Source organism: Theobroma cacao, chromosome 9 (assembly GCF_053813885.1).
Source record: "Theobroma cacao isolate CCN51 chromosome 9, ASM5381388v1, whole genome shotgun sequence".
Taxonomy (NCBI): domain Eukaryota; kingdom Viridiplantae; phylum Streptophyta; class Magnoliopsida; order Malvales; family Malvaceae; genus Theobroma; species Theobroma cacao.
The window spans coordinates 38756412-38773981 of NC_142647.1; the positions used below are offsets into that span (position 1 = coordinate 38756412).

Consider the following 17570-nt stretch of genomic DNA (forward strand, 5'->3'; position numbering starts at 1 on the left):
AGATGATGGGCATGCATCCAAAAAATTGGAATTGCAAATTTGGGGATATCTTAGATGGGGATTGGAAAGTATAAGTGAAGGGCATCAAGGAAGAAGGGAGAAAGAAGGGTAAAAACTCAAACCAAATATATAGTAACCTAAAAATAAAAGGGAAAATAGACACATGGTAGTGAGAGTTGGAATAGAAAATAGGGGCGTAGAATTTGGATTGCGTTTTTAATGTTGTTTGTCAAAGTCCACAAGATTACAAATCCAACTTATTGGAAGCAACAACTGGAAGTCCAATACCTTTTCCCCACCTTCGACCAGGTTTCACCGTTAGTGAGTATTGGAAATTTATGTAGTCCGTTGACAAAAATATCTGCTTGGCTAGCTGCATTGCATCATTAACTCTGTCAACGGAAATTTTTTTCCAAAATGTCGACTGTCATCATCTCCATGCGATTTTCTGTTTTTTTGAAAAGTTATGATATTGTTCCTAGTCTCGCTTGTAAGACAGAAGCATAGCCATTTTGGCTTACAAAAAACAAAAAGAGACTGGCGAGATACCCGATGGTATATGCCAACGAGAAAGTACATCAATTGTAATCTTCCTGCTTACAATGATACCAGACACACCAAACTAAGACACTCCATAATAAATACACAACCATGGACTTTGAAAATAACAAAATGTCCCATTTATACGCTTTCCTCTTCCAGGTCTAATTCAAAGTAAGCGCTCAAGTTTGAATCTCTCGCAACACCCGCTTTTGCGAGCCCATCAGCGACTGAGTTTGCTTCACGTCTGATATGGGTGAAAGAGGGACGTGGTATATCGTTGGCAAGGCTTTCAATGGAGTTGGAGATGAGCTTCATGAGTCAAAGGGTTTTTGGTGGTTGTGGGCCCAGAGTAGCGTTTTTCTTCCTATTGAATTTGATTGATTGGTTTATAATTAAGCTTCATACAAGAAAACAATTCAACTCTTCCACTTACTTTTACGTAGAAATGGTATGCAGGCTTGAGCCAACTTTTCAACAGTCTAAACTTCAACACGTCTTTAAGCAATGTAATTTCCCTTTATATATGCAATATATATTTTTTAGGCTAACACAACCCAACAATAGAATAAAAGTCAATTAATGGCTTCTGTTGTTCCTCTTTTCCTTTCATTTTACCTATTGTTGCTGCTCCCATGTCTTGTTGTTGCTCAAACTACTGGTAATGTCAGCCTGGGCATTCCAATCATTGCAAGTGATAACGCAGAACCTTGGCTTTCTCCTTCCACTGACTTTGCATTTGGATTTCGCCAACTTGAGAAGAAGGATCTTTTCTTACTTGCCATATGGTATTACCAAATTCCAGACCGTACCATAGTTTGGTATGCAAATGGAGATAAACCTGCTCCACGAGGATCAAAGGTGGAGCTAACAGCTGAGCGCGGGCTGGTTCTCAGTAATCCTCAAGATGAAGTGATATGGAGATCAAATTGGGCCACTGGTGAAGTTGCCTATGCTGTGATGAATGATACAGGGAATTTTGTTGTTTTTGACAGAAATTCTCGACCATTATGGGAAAGCTTCAAGTATCCTACTGACACAATGTTACCAACTCAGATAATGGAGATAGATGGGTTGCTTACTTCTAGGCAAAAGGAGAACAACTTCTCACGAGGAAGGTTTCAGTTTCGCTTGCTTCAGGATGGAAATGCAGTTCTCAATTCCATAAATTTGCCATCCAACTACACTTATGATGCGTACTATATCAGCGGTACTTATGATCCAGGAAATAGTTCAAATTCTGGTTACCAAGTGATCTTTGATGAAGATGGCTACTTGTACGTAAGGAGAAGAAACAACGTGACATTTTTCCTCACCCCAGAAGATATTGTTCCTTCCAGGGACCATTACCACAGAGCAACTCTTAATTTCGATGGGGTTTTCAGCATATCTCAGCATCCCAAGAATTTTGATGGCAACCAAAGCTGGGCTGTTATCAGGACGTTTCCAGATAATATCTGCATCAGAATGAATGGGGCTATGGGGAGCGGAGCTTGTGGGTTCAACAGTATCTGTACACTAAATAATAATAAAAGGCCAACATGTGGATGCCCAACAGGGTATTCTATACTTGATCCGGATGATAACTATGGCAGTTGCAAACCGGATTTCCAGCAAGGATGTGAGGCAGATGGACAGATTTCCCCAGAAGATATATACAACTTAGAGGAGCTGCCAAGTACAGATTGGCCACAAAATGATTATGAGTTGCTGAAGCCTTGCAGTTTAGAGGACTGCAGAACATCCTGTTTGAATGATTGTCTATGTGTTGTCGCAGTGTTGAGAGGTGACGGTTGTTGGAAGAAGAAACTACCGCTTTCAAATGGTAGACAGGACAGAGAAGTAAATGGGAGGGCTTTCCTGAAAGTAAGAAAACCTGAATTCACTCATCAAAATCCTCAACCTTCATTTCCCTCCACGAAAAGGGAACAGGGTACAGTGATAACTGTGGTGTCAGTGCTCTTAGGTGGTTCTGTGTTTGTCAACTTAATATTAGTTGGGCTGTTATGTGTAGGATTATATTTCTTCTATCACAACAAGCTCACAAAATTTCACCGCAATGAAAATGCCATACAAAGCAGTTTGCGGCATTTTGCTTTCATGGAGCTTGAGGAAGTAACAAATGGATTCAAAGAAGAATTAGGAAGGGGATCTTTTGGCATAGTATACAAAGGGCTAATACAAAATGATCCTGCAGATCCAACTGCAATTGCAGTTAAGAAGTTAGACGGAGTTGTTCAGGACAGGGACAAGGAATTCAAAACTGAAGTGAGTGTGATTGCTCAAACACATCACAGGAATCTTGTCAAATTACTTGGATATTGTCATGAGGGGCAAAACCGAATGCTGGTATATGAGTACTTAAGCAATGGCACTTTAGCAAGCTTCCTCTTTGGGGATCTAAAACCCAGTTGGAATCAGAGGACGCAGATCGCCTTGGGAATTGCAAGAGGACTATTTTACTTGCATGAAGAATGCAGCCCCCAAATCATCCATTGTGACATAAAGCCGCAAAACATACTTCTTGATGATTACTATGATGCTAGGATTTCTGACTTTGGATTAGCAAAGCTTTTAAGGATTGATCAATCCCATACTAATACTGCTATTAGGGGAACAAAAGGGTATGTAGCACCTGAATGGTTCAAGACCGTGCCAGTAACTACGAAGGTCGATGTGTACAGCTTTGGTGTCTTGCTGCTAGAAATAATTTGTTGTAGAAGAAGTGTAGAGATGGAGATTGGAGTAGAGAAAGCAATTTTGACAGATTGGGCCTGTGATTGCCTTCGTGAAGGCAATCTAGATGCTCTGGTGGACTATGATGTGGAGGCCTTAAATGACAGGAAGAAGCTGGAGAGATTTGTGATGGTTGCAATTTGGTGCATTCAAGAAGACTTGTCTCTCAGACCCACAATCAAGAAAGCTATGCTGATGCTTGAAGGAATAGTTCAAGTTTCTGCTCCTCCATGCCCATGTCCATTTAATTCCATTAGCTGAATTTCTTACTGCTATTTTGTGCCTCGCTTCATTTACAATAATCGACTGAGTAATTCACTTGTTAGTCTTATCATTTGGTCATTTAAAGTGATTTTTTTGTATGTTATTACATTGATATGGGTTTAATTCATTTCACATGTAAGTCTTTAGAGCCTCCTTGCTTGATATTAAGCAACAAATTGCAGATTTATGAAGTATGATTCTGTATATTAAACACCGTTTTTTATTTCGCCTTTTGCTGAATGCATGCTTTTTATAAATTTTTGTAGAGTCAAAGTTGTCATTTTGAAATCTTTATTATAGCATTCTGGTTATCGGCGTGCTCCTTGGGCAACATAGGGCCATACCCATACCGTATAGATTAATGAGTCGTGAAGCACCAGTGACAAAACTCTAATAGCAGGTTTAGTTAGCCATTCCCCCTCCAGGAATAAATGTTCCTTCCTTTGGTTCCCACATAATAGACATTCCTCTAGAGTAAGTTTTCCTCAAAATAAGTGAAAACCAAGGAAAGGCTAATACCAGCACCTCCCATGGTATTAGCTATTCCTTGGTTGAGGAAAAGCTTTAAAAAATGCTAAAGATAAAAATGTCTTTTAGAAGTTTGAAAAATTAGATATTATATATTGTAAAAAATTATATTTTAAATTTAAAAATTAATTAAAATTATTAATATTTGAATCATAATTACATTAAAATTTTAAATAAAATAATAATATTTTAAAATATTAATGAATAAGTTATAAATAAAATATTAATATCAAAATTGAAATTGAAATTATTAATATTATTATAAAAAAGAAAGAAGTTTAAAGTTTTAATTATTTATTATAAAAATAATATTTTAATTTTAAAAATTAATTAAAATTAGTTATATTTTGCTCATAATACATTTAAATTATAAATAAAATATTAATATTTTAAAATATTAATGATTAAAATATAAATAAAATATTAACACTTAAATAATCAATGATTAATATTTTAAATAAAATTATAAAATATTAATATTGAAAAAATAATATAAAATAAAAATCATATGTATAATACAAGATATTTTTATCTTTTTATACTCTATTCTTTTCTTATATCAAAATTATTTTTACTTGCCAAATATTACAATAAGTCATAATAATTATTTTTATCATATTTTATTCATCATATCAGTAATAATTATTTTATTTTATTTTATTTTTAAAAAATAATTACTTTATTTTATTATTATATATTCTGTTAACCAAACGTATAGTAAGAGTTAAAAATCGATAGGGAACCTTGGAACAAAGAAAAGAGACCAAAGAAAACATGGAAAAGGTTGACTAGCAGCCATTTTAGACCATTCTGATAAGAAAAGTAAGCATTCAAAGAATTATTATATTTGGCTGTCTTCATCACCATACCCTTGAAGTCAATGACTTTGTAGAAAAAAATGGGTGCAGGAGCTAGGAATAAGTTAATACCTGAGTCTAACTAATTGCACAAGGCAACCACAGTATTGGAATTACACAGCTACTCTTGGATACCAACAACGGATCATTTTCCTTTTCTATTTTTCATTTTGCCCTTTCCTACGAACTTTGCTTAGGTCTTTAAAGGGTTGAAGTATCTCCAATCAACGCTGAAGAGGCCAGAAGACTCCATCTTAGAAAAGTTTGCAAGGAAAAGTCAAAATTGTCCAATTATCATATAGGCACTATGCTTTTGTTGCTAATAGATTGGAATTAATTTATAATTTAGTCCCTGCAAAGAAATCTGCAACTAGGAAACGCCTCCCCAACTAATAACTGCAACTTGATTTACTCTTCAACCTTTCTATTTGATAATAATTCCTGCACACCATGGATTTTATAACTCCCTATTCTCTCTGCTTCTTGCTGCTTTTTCTGCTGTTTACATTTTTCACTGGTGCTCAATTTTATGAAAACATATCGTTGGGTTCATTCCTCACGGCGGGTGAAGATAACTCGTTCTGGGCATCACATTCAGGTGAATTTGCTTTTGGTTTTAAGCAGATTCAGAATGGAGACTTCATACTCGCCATCTGGTTTAACCAAATACCTGAAAAGACAATTGTCTGGTCAGCCAATAGAAACAAACTAGTGCAGAGGGGATCCACAGTTCGGCTAACTGAACAAGGTTGGCTAGTGCTGATTGATCAAACAGGTCGACAGATATGGAGTGCTTATGGTGGTACAGAAGTTGCTTATGCAGCTATGCTTAATACTGGGAACTTCATTCTGGCAAACAACAAATCTGCCAATCTATGGGAGAGTTTTCACCATCCAACAGACACATTATTGCCCACACAGACATTTAATCAAGGCAGCAAACTCATTGCTTGTTACTCGGAAGCAAATCATTCCACAGGAAGATTCCTGTTGACACTAGAATCTGATGGCAACCTTGTGCTTTACACTACAGCTTTCCCGGTAGATAGTCCTAATTATGCCTACTGGTCTACCGAAACTTTTGATGGTAGTTCTCAGGTGATTTTCAACCAGTCTGGCTACGTATACCTTGTTGAGAAGAATGGAAGCATGATCAATGTATTGCCAGGTGGAGCTTCAACAGAAGACTTCTTTCAGAGAGCCATTCTGGAATATGATGGAGCTTTCAGACACTATGTCTATCCAAAGAATAATGGCTCAACTTCAGGGAGGTGGCCGCTGACCTGGTCCCCTTTGTCGTTCATACCTTCAAATATTTGCACCAGTATTACTGGACAGGTAGGATGTGGAGCTTGCGGGTTCAATAGTTACTGCACAATAGGAAATGATCAAAGACGAAAATGCCAGTGCCCTCAAGGTTATAGCTTCTTTGATCCAAATGATGTAATGAAGGGATGCAAACAGGACTTTGTTCCACAAAGTTGTGATAATGCATCACTGGAGGCAGAGCTTTTTGAATTTCTAGAAATGCAGAATACGGACTGGCCACTATCTGACTATGAACATTTTGAATTAGTCTCCGAGGATTGGTGCAGGGAAGCTTGCTTGAGTGATTGTTTCTGTGTTGTTGCTATCTTCAGAGACACAAACTGCTGGAAGAAAAAACTTCCTCTTTCGAATGGCCGGATGGACACCAGTGTTGGTGGTAAAGCTCTGATCAAAATAAGGAAAGATTCTTCTAATTTGCAGCCAGCTGATCCAGATGAAGAAAAGAAACATCATTCGACTTTGTTTATAATCGGCTCGGTGTTGTTTAGTAGCTCTGTATCCTTAAACTTTCTTCTCCTAATTGCAGCAGTTATGAGTGCTTTCCACTTCTATAATAGGAAAAACAATACATTTCAACAATACCCAGTCATGCCAGGCATAAATCTTCGGTGTTTCACTTATAATGAGTTACAGAAGGCCACAAACGGATTCAAGGAAGAATTGGGCAAGGGTGCTTTTTCCACAGTTTATAAAGGTGTTCTAGCATTAGATGATAAAATCTTCATTGCAGTGAAGAAGCTAAACAATATGGTGAGCGAAAATGACAAGGAATTCAAAACAGAAGTGACTGCAATTGGGCAAACAAATCACAGAAACTTAGTCCAACTTCTTGGTTTCTGCAGTGAAGGGCAACATCGCCATCTTGTTTATGAATTCATGAGCAATGGCTCATTGAGAGATTTTCTGTTCAGAGGTTCCACGCCCAATTGGTACTTGAGAATACAAATTGCTTTAGGAACTGCAAGAGGACTGTCTTACTTGCATGAAGAATGCAGCATCCAGATCATACATTGCGATATCAAACCTCAGAATGTACTTTTAGATGATGCTTTGACAGCAAGGATTTGTGATTTTGGATTAGCCAAGCTTTTGAAGGCAGAGCAAACTCAAACAAGCACTGCAATTAGGGGAACTAGAGGATATGTGGCACCAGAATGGTTCAAGAACTTGCCTATCACAGCCAAGGTAGATGTTTACAGCTTTGGCATTTTGTTTCTAGAGTTAATTTGCTGCAGGAAGAACTTTGCACCAGAGGTCAAGGATGAAAATCAGATGGTTCTAGCTGATTGGGCATATGATAGCTACAAAGAAGAAAATGTACATGTCTTAGTGCAGGATGACCAAGATGCAATTTACGATATACGGAGGCTCAAGAAGTATGTGATGATTGCAATCTGGTGCATTCAAGAGGATCCTGCACTAAGACCAACCATGAAGAAAGTTGTACAGATGATAGAAGGAGCGGTCGAAGTTCCTGTTCCTCCAGATCCCTGCTCATCTCAGTACACAAGTAGTTCCATTGATATGAGCAGGTTCCATTAAATTTGGAGTGCTTTCTCGTTATATGTTGCAGAACCCTAGGCAATAATGTAAACCTGTCGCAATGACTGTAAAAATCAGTCTTTGTTGTAAATGATTATATGCGGGTTAAAGTCTTCTGGTGATTCAGAAGGGCAGCACAACTGAAGCAAAGCAACTAGCAATCTATATGTAGTGTGCTGGGTAGGCATTTTAGTTTTCGATATTGTCTATTTGCGTTCTTATACCTCAACTTTAATTTTCTATATTGTTAAACAATTACTGTTTTCAATGTTTTAATTGATCCTAAAGCTAGTGGGCTATAACTCATGGCAAATTCTAAGAAATTTCATTTGGTTGGCTCCACGTTGCTTGGTCGTGGTTACCAATCAATGGAGAGAAATGCCAGTCAGCCGATTTTTGAGACCCAAAACAGTCCGTACAATCACAATGGCAAAGACCGTAAATAAATTAAAAGCCAAGGACATTGTCAGTGGTCGGAGTGGTTTTAAATCAATCCTTAGCCTTCCATAACTTTACCTGAGCGTAGTATCTAAATTTAATAAGAGAGTAAATTATATTTGAATTTTAGTGTTAATGTCAATTCCTTTTTCAATGTTTTAAAATTTTGAACATACGTGTACGAATACTTTTTTTATGTTGTCTAATCTCTTTCTCAATGATTTAATCAAAACTATTCTTCATTTTATGAGTTTTACACATACACTCCTATCTCATTTTACTTGTCACATGTTAACTTTTTGTTACTAAAAAATTCAGGGTAAAATACCCAAACTTCTTAAATTTTGATCATAATTTCACATAGATGTATTAGTATTTAAAATGGATAATCTCCCTCAAAAGAATATCTTTCTTTGAACACATTAGTCCAGTTGTTAATCAACGTTAATAGTTTCATTAGTTTGATGATATGATAATATTTCTCAAACAATTTTACCTTTCACTAATTTTAAAAATTATCACACTATATAAACTATAATTTTTCATTTAAAAAAATTTTTCTCTCTATTGTTCTAATTTTCTATCCATGCAAATAGACATATCGAACAGATCATATAATAGTAGGTAGGTTGTCGATCCCATAGATAATTCATATAAAATTTTACTAAATATTAAGATTAAAATAATTTAATCTTATTTAAACAATAAAAAATAGAGAACTAATTAAACTAGAAATTAATTAACAAAAACTAACTAACTAATAATTAAAAATCAAAACAAGAATATAATTTCATAAAAATCAAATCAAGCAAGTTTAGGATCACAACATCCCTCACACTTTTTTTAAATTTTACCTCTCTTTCTTGACTTATTGCAATAGGTTGAATCTGTCACGACCCGGAACCTCCCTCAGGCCCATGACAATCGTCGCGACGTCCCGATTGACACTCATTATCCGGAATGCCAACCGGAACCCCGCAAGACTTACATATCAGTTTCTTTCCTTTCCTTTGAGCAATCATTGTTAAATATCGAGTTTTTAGAGAATATATATTATTTTATATCAAAAACAATCAAAATAAAATTTTCGCCACATAGGGGTATTTTGGTCATTTTTTTCTCAAAAATTTCGAAACTGGCTAAAACATAATATACAAGTACAAAACACATAATTCATATTCAAAATGAGTTTAAAAGTCTAAAATCTTCATTTAAAACGAAATTACGGTTATTTGAATATAATAAGAAAATAAAAGAAATATTAAGGAAAATATTCTATTTTCTTATAAAACAATATTTATAGAGTTATACGTGAATAATTTTTATAGTGTAAAAGCTAAATAAATTTATACATACTGAAATACAGTAAGCCAAAATATTTAATTTAATTTACAATAACAAGAAGGCCCCCGAATAAACAAAAGTAAAGAGGACTACGAACCTACGGTTGGAAAATGCAGATCCAATGGTAGTCCTCGATGAGATCAGCTATCTACAGTCTATACTGAATCTGAAATGGGTGGAAAGGAGGGTGGTGATATTATAAAATCTCAATGAGTAAACAGACATTATCATAAATATCTAAAGGCGAGTAAAATGGAGGCAAGTTTAAACAACAAATTTCAACTCATTTCATAATGTTTCCAATTTATTTCTTAAACCATAAAATATCTGTAATTTACCAAAACAGTTGTTAAGGCTTATGTCTTTTATTAAAACAAGGCTCAAGCCAAAACTAATCCTCGAGGATACCTTGGCGGAGGCATCTAACCGAGTCCGCCAAGGGTGTTAAAATATTCACACGTGAAACACATTTTTATTTTTAAAACCAGCCGTTCCTTGGCGTTGGCCGAGTTACACATTCACGTGGGGGTTCGATGTGAAGTGAGCTCTAATACTACCCCGGGAGTTACCCTCCTCGCCTCTACAACCGGAGTAACTATATAACTGGGTTTACCGTGTCCCTTTAATAGGCAGTCCACGGAAACCCGTCACTGCAGTGACTAACCCACCAATTTTAATAAAATTTCGACAGTATAACGTGACTTTTATTTATTTATCCAGCCTGCATAGTAAAAACAACTTACATAAATTTTCCAATGTATTCACAAAATATAGCCACATATACTCATTTCTCATAAGCCATTCCTAGGAAAATATATATTTTTCAAGTCAATTTGCAGCCTCCAATTACTCAATTTCATAATCAATACAATATATTTTTATTTGTCACATTTATTCCTAAAACATCAAAAATTCCATTTCAATCTCGTTCTCATTTCATAAAATACATAAAGGGCATTTAAAAATAAACTCTAGATAATTTACAATAATAATAAGTTTACTCACCGTTTGTACAAACTAAAAGCTTTCTAAGCGCCCCGATCACTACTCGTCGGGTACGACTTCTTTGCCTTTTCCGGAAGGCTCTCCTCCTAGACACATTACAAAAATTTACACAATTCATCACATTGATGCTAAATCACTATATAATTAACTTAAATCATATACTAATGCATGGTATGAAATGCAATAGCCTTAAACGGCTTAAACGCGGTATTAACCTATTTTTGGCACTTTGCTCGATAAATTGCTAACGCGCTCCATTTTAGCTCTAAATCATCCCATTCTCTCTCCAACATTTCTAACCATTAAATATCAGCCAATAACCTTCTAAAAACAACAAAATCAGCTCACTCCCTTCCTTGGAAAATTCGGTCAAAAATGGGACATTAACTCGATTAATTTTCTATTTTGTTTTTCTATCACGTTTAATCGTTTTTCATCATTTTCTCTTCATTTTCCTTAGAATAAAATCAATTCATCATCATTGTACAGCATTGAGCATCCAGCCAAGAGTGGGTATTGTGAAAATTTAATGATTTCTTGCCCAATTTAATTTCTGAACACATTTAACTAACTAAAACTATCAATTTAACTAAAAATCAAAACCTAAAAATTTCAATTTCTCTCCCCTAGAATTTCGTCCAGGCCTTGATATCACTTTTTGATCTCTCTCCTCAAGCATGCTAAATGGAAATAAGGGTATAGGAAAGGTAGAAATCAAGCTAAAATCGAAAAATCTTACCGTTAGACGCGTAAACGGGCGAAAAACGCGAATTTCCCTTTGAATTTTCTTGTTTCTCTTTGGTTTTTCTTTTTTTCTTCCTTTCCTCTCTATTTCCTCTCTTGTTCTTCCTTATGGCCGGCCAGCACTTAAAATGGGTTTAAATGGGCTGACTTTTCATTAAAATAATATTATTTCATTAAAAAATGTCACCTGTCACTTTCCCATTGGCCCATTTTTAAAATTTCATCCATTTGTTTCCAAATTTTCACCATACACTTCTCCCACATATCCATAGCTTGGATAAAATTCTCAGACTTATCAAAAGTCTCGGTGGAGTAATTTTTTGAAATTTACACTTTTGCCCTCGTAAAAGTGAAAAATTACATTTTTGCCCAAAAAACTGAAAAATTGCCCATAAACATATTTTTCATCCCTTATACTCATACCATTCTCCAATTTATCAAATTTGATCTAAATTCTCTCAAAATCTCAAATTTTGTCCGTGGGTGGCAAAATTACGATTTTGCCCCTACACTCTAGAAATCACCAGAATTAAACTTTTTCACTTTCTATCATTAAATTATACTCCAAATAGTTAATCTTGGTCAAAAATTTCACTCCATGATCAAATTATTATCTTAGGTGGCAAAATGACGATTTTGCACTTAAACATCAAAATTTCCAATTTTACCCCAAATGAACCCTCGAACTCCGAACAATCATTTTTAGTCATTCCTAGACTATAAAATATTAAATTTCATCCTACAATTCCTGTTTGAACTAGTTCGAGGTTAAATCAACTCAAGTGTACCGTTAGGTATGATATCGGGTTTCGTCTTTTCTTATGTGTTTTCCTAGCATAATAACATGCTACTCAGTGCATGTATGTCATGACATGTATTTATAGGGTCGGGTTTTACAGAATCACTTTCCTAGAGTACTCAATTATTTATAAAACTCTCTCAATACTCTTATAAAAATATCTATTTTAATCAAAACGCTATATATCTATATAAATTGAAATTAAAATAGACTTATTGAGTTCATACTTTAAATCTGGCTACATACGGCTTATAAGTATATCTCTATCCTGTACACAAATCAATTTATTCATCCAAGTAAATAAATATGATCATATACTATTCCAATTTTAACCTACTCTAAACTCTCTTTCTCAAGCTATGTTCAAGTTTCTAGAGAAGTTTAATTGGTGGTCAGACAATTAAAATTATTAAGAACAAATTGAAATAAACAATTTAATCTCATTGAAAATAAGCAAGAAAGAGATTAAAAATTTAGATTATATGTGAGTTCAATTACAATTCTAGAAAATAAATTTAGCTACTCATAATTGCAATAACAAATAAAAACATATGAAGGGTAGCCATCAAGAGTAATAAGAATAATAAAAGCTAAGGAAGAAGAAAATAAACAAATTTCGTAGTTTGGTCTTCAATCTTCAACCTCAACTTCTAACTCCTTGAATCTCTCTTAGGAATTGTCTTTTTACGACTAACTTCTCCTTGAACTAACTATTTATACTCGAAATTTAACCTAATTTTCCCTATATTAAAATACTTCAACCTAATGACTCTTAATTTGGGCTTAGAATAAGCGTAGAGCCCATAAGACTTAAGTTAACTCATAATCCTTTTCTTTCCTGCAACAATTTCTTCAAATTTTCCTTTCCGACACCACGACGCTCAATTGGCTTCATGCCTTCTCTAGGTAACTGCTACACTCCGTCAATTTCTAATGCGACTTTTTCCATCTTTTAGATAAAATTGGGCAAAGCGATCTTCATAAAAGCTATAGCTTTGTCTCTTAATTTTCCAATGGTTTAAGACTCGCATCATTTGGACATTTGGAGTTGAAGTTATGCTCAAAATACTGCATGTCAAACCCTATTCTATAAAATAATTACAATGTCATTTACATGCTCAATAAAATGTTTGTATATTTAAGAAGTTCGAGGAATCGTTAAAAGACGATATTACCCTTAATGGTACCATTAAGTCGATTAAGCTTCGAACTAGTTCAAATAGGAATTTTAAGGTGAAATTAAGAGTTTCACAGTTCAGGGATGACTCAAAATGGTAATTCAGAGCTCGATGATCAATTTGGAGTCAAACTAGAATTTTCACTCTCTAGGGGCAAAATGATCATTTGCCATTTAGGACAAAATGAAAATTTTTAAAAAAGATTTTTTTGGCTCTATTTGACTTATTGGAGTATGATTTAAAGTTTAGAAGTGAAAAATTTTAATTCTGGTATAATTTGGAGTATAAGGGTGAAATAGTAATTTTGCCACCCTGAGGGCAAATCGATAAATTTTCACCCCCGACACTTGTCAAGACCAAGGGATTTTATTCATCATGAAAATGGATAAACATGAGAAATGTGTGGTGGAGAATTAAAGAATTAAAAGTCAAATATTTAAAATTTGAACCAATATGAAAATACCATGTGTCATGTTTTTATTATTTTATTATCTCTTTATAAAAAGGCAAAAAATCAGCCCATTTCTCCCATAGTGATCAGCCAAACCAGAAGAGAAGAGAAACCAAGGAAGAACAAACCCTAGGTGGGAAAAATCAAAGAGAAAGTGTTGGAATTCAAGGATTTGATCAAGCAAAGGTAAGATTTCTTTGATTTTGCTAGTGATTTACCTTACCCATGCATTTTTCCTTAATTTCCATGGTTAAATTACATGTTTTCATGATTAATTCATGGCTGGTCAAAATGGGTATAGAGAGAGAATGATCTTGGATTGGTTTGATTTTTAGGTATGTTAGTGTTTTTAGGTGATTAATGATGTGTAGCATGAAACCAAGTGAAGAAAACCACCAAAGGTTTGGTGCCCATCAATATCTAAATTCTCTAAGTAAATAATGAGGAAGAATGGGATGTTATTTAAGGTGATTTGATTAAGAAATAATAGTTTTTGGTGTAGGAATTGATGAATTATGGAGAGAAAATTAAGTAGGAAAAATCATGGAGTTAGTGTACCATTGTTGGCCGAAAGTTCAAAGAAAAAAGTGAAGATAAATTTGCCTAATTGTGTGTTAATTAGTTGTGCTTGGTGAATTGAGGGATTGGAAAAGAAATGGAGCAAGTTGGAGTGAAATTGGATGCATTGGCTAATTTATCGGATGAAAAATCAACTTAGGCCAATACCGGGTCTAGATGACTACCCGTGTATTTTTCAATTCATATCATGCATATATATATCGAGCCTGAAATAGCTTATGACTGTTAGACACAATTTAATTAGAATATGTGTCATTGGTTATGGCTAGGTGGTGAGCCATTGGATACAGGTAAAGGACTATACCCGCGGACTGAAAATAGGAGTATTTCTACTTCAGTACTGTGAGTAAACCTATTATCGTCTGAATCATCTAAAGTGGTTTTTATCCGATTTTGTGATTTTATGAAAAATGAGTTTAAATGGTAAATCTTTATGTTTTATAAACAAAATGTGATTTAATAAAATGATTTCATAAAATTGTCTTGAAATTGAATGATGGCCTTGAAAATTTGAGTAATTGGAGACCATGTGATTTATTGTAAATTATGATTTGAATTAAATGGCTTGTGATAAATTGGCATGATTGGCTGAATTTATACTTGTGTTAAAAAATCTGAACTGTCTGTTTTGCCTTGATAAATTAGTTAGTAATGTAGTTGTCATGCTATGCCATTGAGATTTGATCAATTGGTGGATTAAAGATTAGCTACTGCGTGGGGGGTTTCGTGGACCAGCCTATTAAAGGGGCACGATAAACTCCTTTATATTCTCACCTCGATCGTAGAGGCGCGTAGGGTATCTCCTGAGATGGGCTTTTTGAGTGCACTTCACGTTAACCACCGCGTGAGAGTGAGACTCAGCCAACGCCAAGGAACGGCTGTGTGTCAGATGCGAAAACATGTTTATGGGTATAGGACATTTAACAACCTTGGCGATCTTAGTGGGATACCTTGACAAAGGTACCCGCGAGAATGATTTTGGCAGGAGCCAAGTTTTGAGAAATTCACGAGCCATATTGATTATTTGGTTGAAATGAATATTCTTGTTGTGAAAAACTTGCTGAAATGAACTATTTTTAATTGTCTCCCTTTACTCGCCTTTAGATAGTTTAGATGGTGTCTGTTTACTCACTGGGATTATGTAATCATAATCTCACCCCTCTTCCTATCCATTTTTCAAGCTCAGGACAGTTTGTTGATAGTTGATTAAGACGAGAATTAATCTCGGAGTTGCATCCTAGAAAGTAAGGGTTCGTAGCTTTACACCTTCTTGGTCAGTTGGGGGTCCACGTGTCACTGTAAAAGTAATTTTATACTTCATTTATCTGATTTTAAGTATGCATGAAAATATTTATCTTTTACACCATGTTTTTGGTGGGTTTCGGTATTTTTAAAGAAAAATAACGAAAATGCCCCTATGAGCCAAAAAAAAATAATATTTTATTATTTTGATTTGGAAATGACTTATGATTTTTTGAAATGTGAGTTTTAATAACTGTCGCTCACCGAGGAGATGCAGAACCTGATGCTAAGCCTTGCGGGGTTTCGATCAGCATTCGGGGTAATAAGTGCCTATCGAGACGTCGCGACGGTTGTCACGGGCTCAATGGGAGTTTCAGGTCGTGACACTACAACATGTATGAACATGACCTTGGCTCTTTGAACACTTTTCTTCACCAAATTGAGCCTTATTTCTTTAAAGTCTTACAAAAGCATAAAAACTAATAAATAATAATTAAAATAAGATAAATTAACATAAAATAAAATAACTTAATAAAAATAAACTAATTAGAATAATAACTAAAAATAACTAAATCCTAACCTAAACTCAAAAACTTAGTTAACTTTTAAGAACAAATTGAGATAAAAAATAATTCTACAAAATATAATTATCACTCTCTTATTCAAAAATGAAAAAAAAAATTCTCTCCACCCTACTTATGACATTCACGTGGTCAGAGTGCCATATCTTACTTTGAATGGATCTCCCTAAGGGAAACGCGAGATCAGTGCTCTTTTGGGGAAGTGCAGCCAGATTGGCGCTTCCCTAAGGGAGTGCGGCCAGGTCAGTGCTCCCTTGGGGAACGTGGCCAGATCTTGCACTCACCTTAGGGAGATTTGGTAGGATCTGACATTCAATGGTTAGATTTGGCCATAGGGTGACCAGCCAATTTAAAGGAATGACACTGATTGGTCTAAGAAAAAGGAAAATAATGAAAAAGAATGGAGAAAAAAAGAATGGTATTTTAGACATTTCACGTTTACCCATTGTAGTCGTTTACACGTTTGGCACTGACTATTCGTTCAAATACTAATGGACCCATCTGGAATTACGATCAAAACTAGAGGATTAGGGTATGTTATCCAAAGTTTTATAATTTTATAATTTTGTAATTTTTTTATTTTATGTTGGTTATTTATAAAATTATGAAATATTTTTTTTTAAAGAAGAACTTTGAATGTTATGATTTTTAAATATATATTCTGTTAAATTTAATTACATATTTAAAATAATGGAGGTTAAAATTTAAAATTTTTTATCCACAAAAGTCAACACATAATAACTTTATTGAGATAGAGAAATTATATAGGCACGATATTTTTAAAATCCTTTAAACTATCAAAAAAAATTTAATTAAAATTTTATTTTTTATTACGTTCAATTAAGTCTATGTATATTTTATGTCAAAGAAGTCTTTATGATTTATGGTTGACTAAATACCGCTAGTCAAAATGTCATTTGTTTTTTTACATCTATGTGGTGCTAACGAGACACTAACGTAAAAGGTGAAAAATGTCTAATGACTATATTATCATGTCACATAAACATGTCATGTCAGTATCACATGACATAAAATGGTAAGTGATGTTTTGACTAATAATTAATCAAAAATTAGTCAACCATTAATTATAAAGATTTATTTTACTCAAAATAAAAGTACAATTACTTAAATGAATGCAATATAAAAATAAAGATTTATTTAAAATATTTTACATAATTTAAGGGCTTTTTAGATATTATATAATTATAAAATATGTTTAATTTTTCATTAGACAAGTCTAGGGTTTCTCATTTCATATTGCAAAACAATTGTTCAAATATCCTTACATATTTTGTTCACTTTTGGCTATTTTTCTTAATTACAAGTAATTCATAATTTCAAATCATGTTGGATTATATTTGATATAGTCTTCTTTCTATAATTTATCATTAATGATACTCTGATCATGCTTTT

General features: G+C 34.1%; 2 protein-coding genes across 2 annotated transcripts; both read left to right on the plus strand.

The window, feature by feature from the left end:
- The first annotated feature begins 1079 nt into the window (after positions 1-1079).
- On the plus strand, positions 1080-3690 carry LOC18589713 (G-type lectin S-receptor-like serine/threonine-protein kinase LECRK3). The gene has a single exon (XM_007014809.3). It carries the CDS (start codon positions 1123-1125, stop codon positions 3535-3537), a length of 2415 nt encoding a protein of 804 aa, XP_007014871.3. The 5' UTR covers positions 1080-1122; the 3' UTR covers positions 3538-3690.
- A 1395-nt stretch (positions 3691-5085) lies between these two features.
- Positions 5086-8083, plus strand: LOC18589714 (G-type lectin S-receptor-like serine/threonine-protein kinase LECRK3). Its single transcript, XM_018126695.2, has one exon. It carries the CDS (start codon positions 5376-5378, stop codon positions 7794-7796), a length of 2421 nt encoding a protein of 806 aa, XP_017982184.1. The 5' UTR covers positions 5086-5375; the 3' UTR covers positions 7797-8083.
- The last annotated feature ends 9487 nt before the right edge of the window (positions 8084-17570 follow it).

Bases quoted from the DNA above. Each gene is read 5' to 3' on its own strand.
- LOC18589713 (XM_007014809.3), top strand. From the start codon at position 1,123: ATGGCTTCTGTTGTTCCTCTTTTCCTTTCATTTTACCTATTGTTGCTG.
- LOC18589714 (XM_018126695.2), top strand. From the start codon at position 5,376: ATGGATTTTATAACTCCCTATTCTCTCTGCTTCTTGCTGCTTTTTCTG.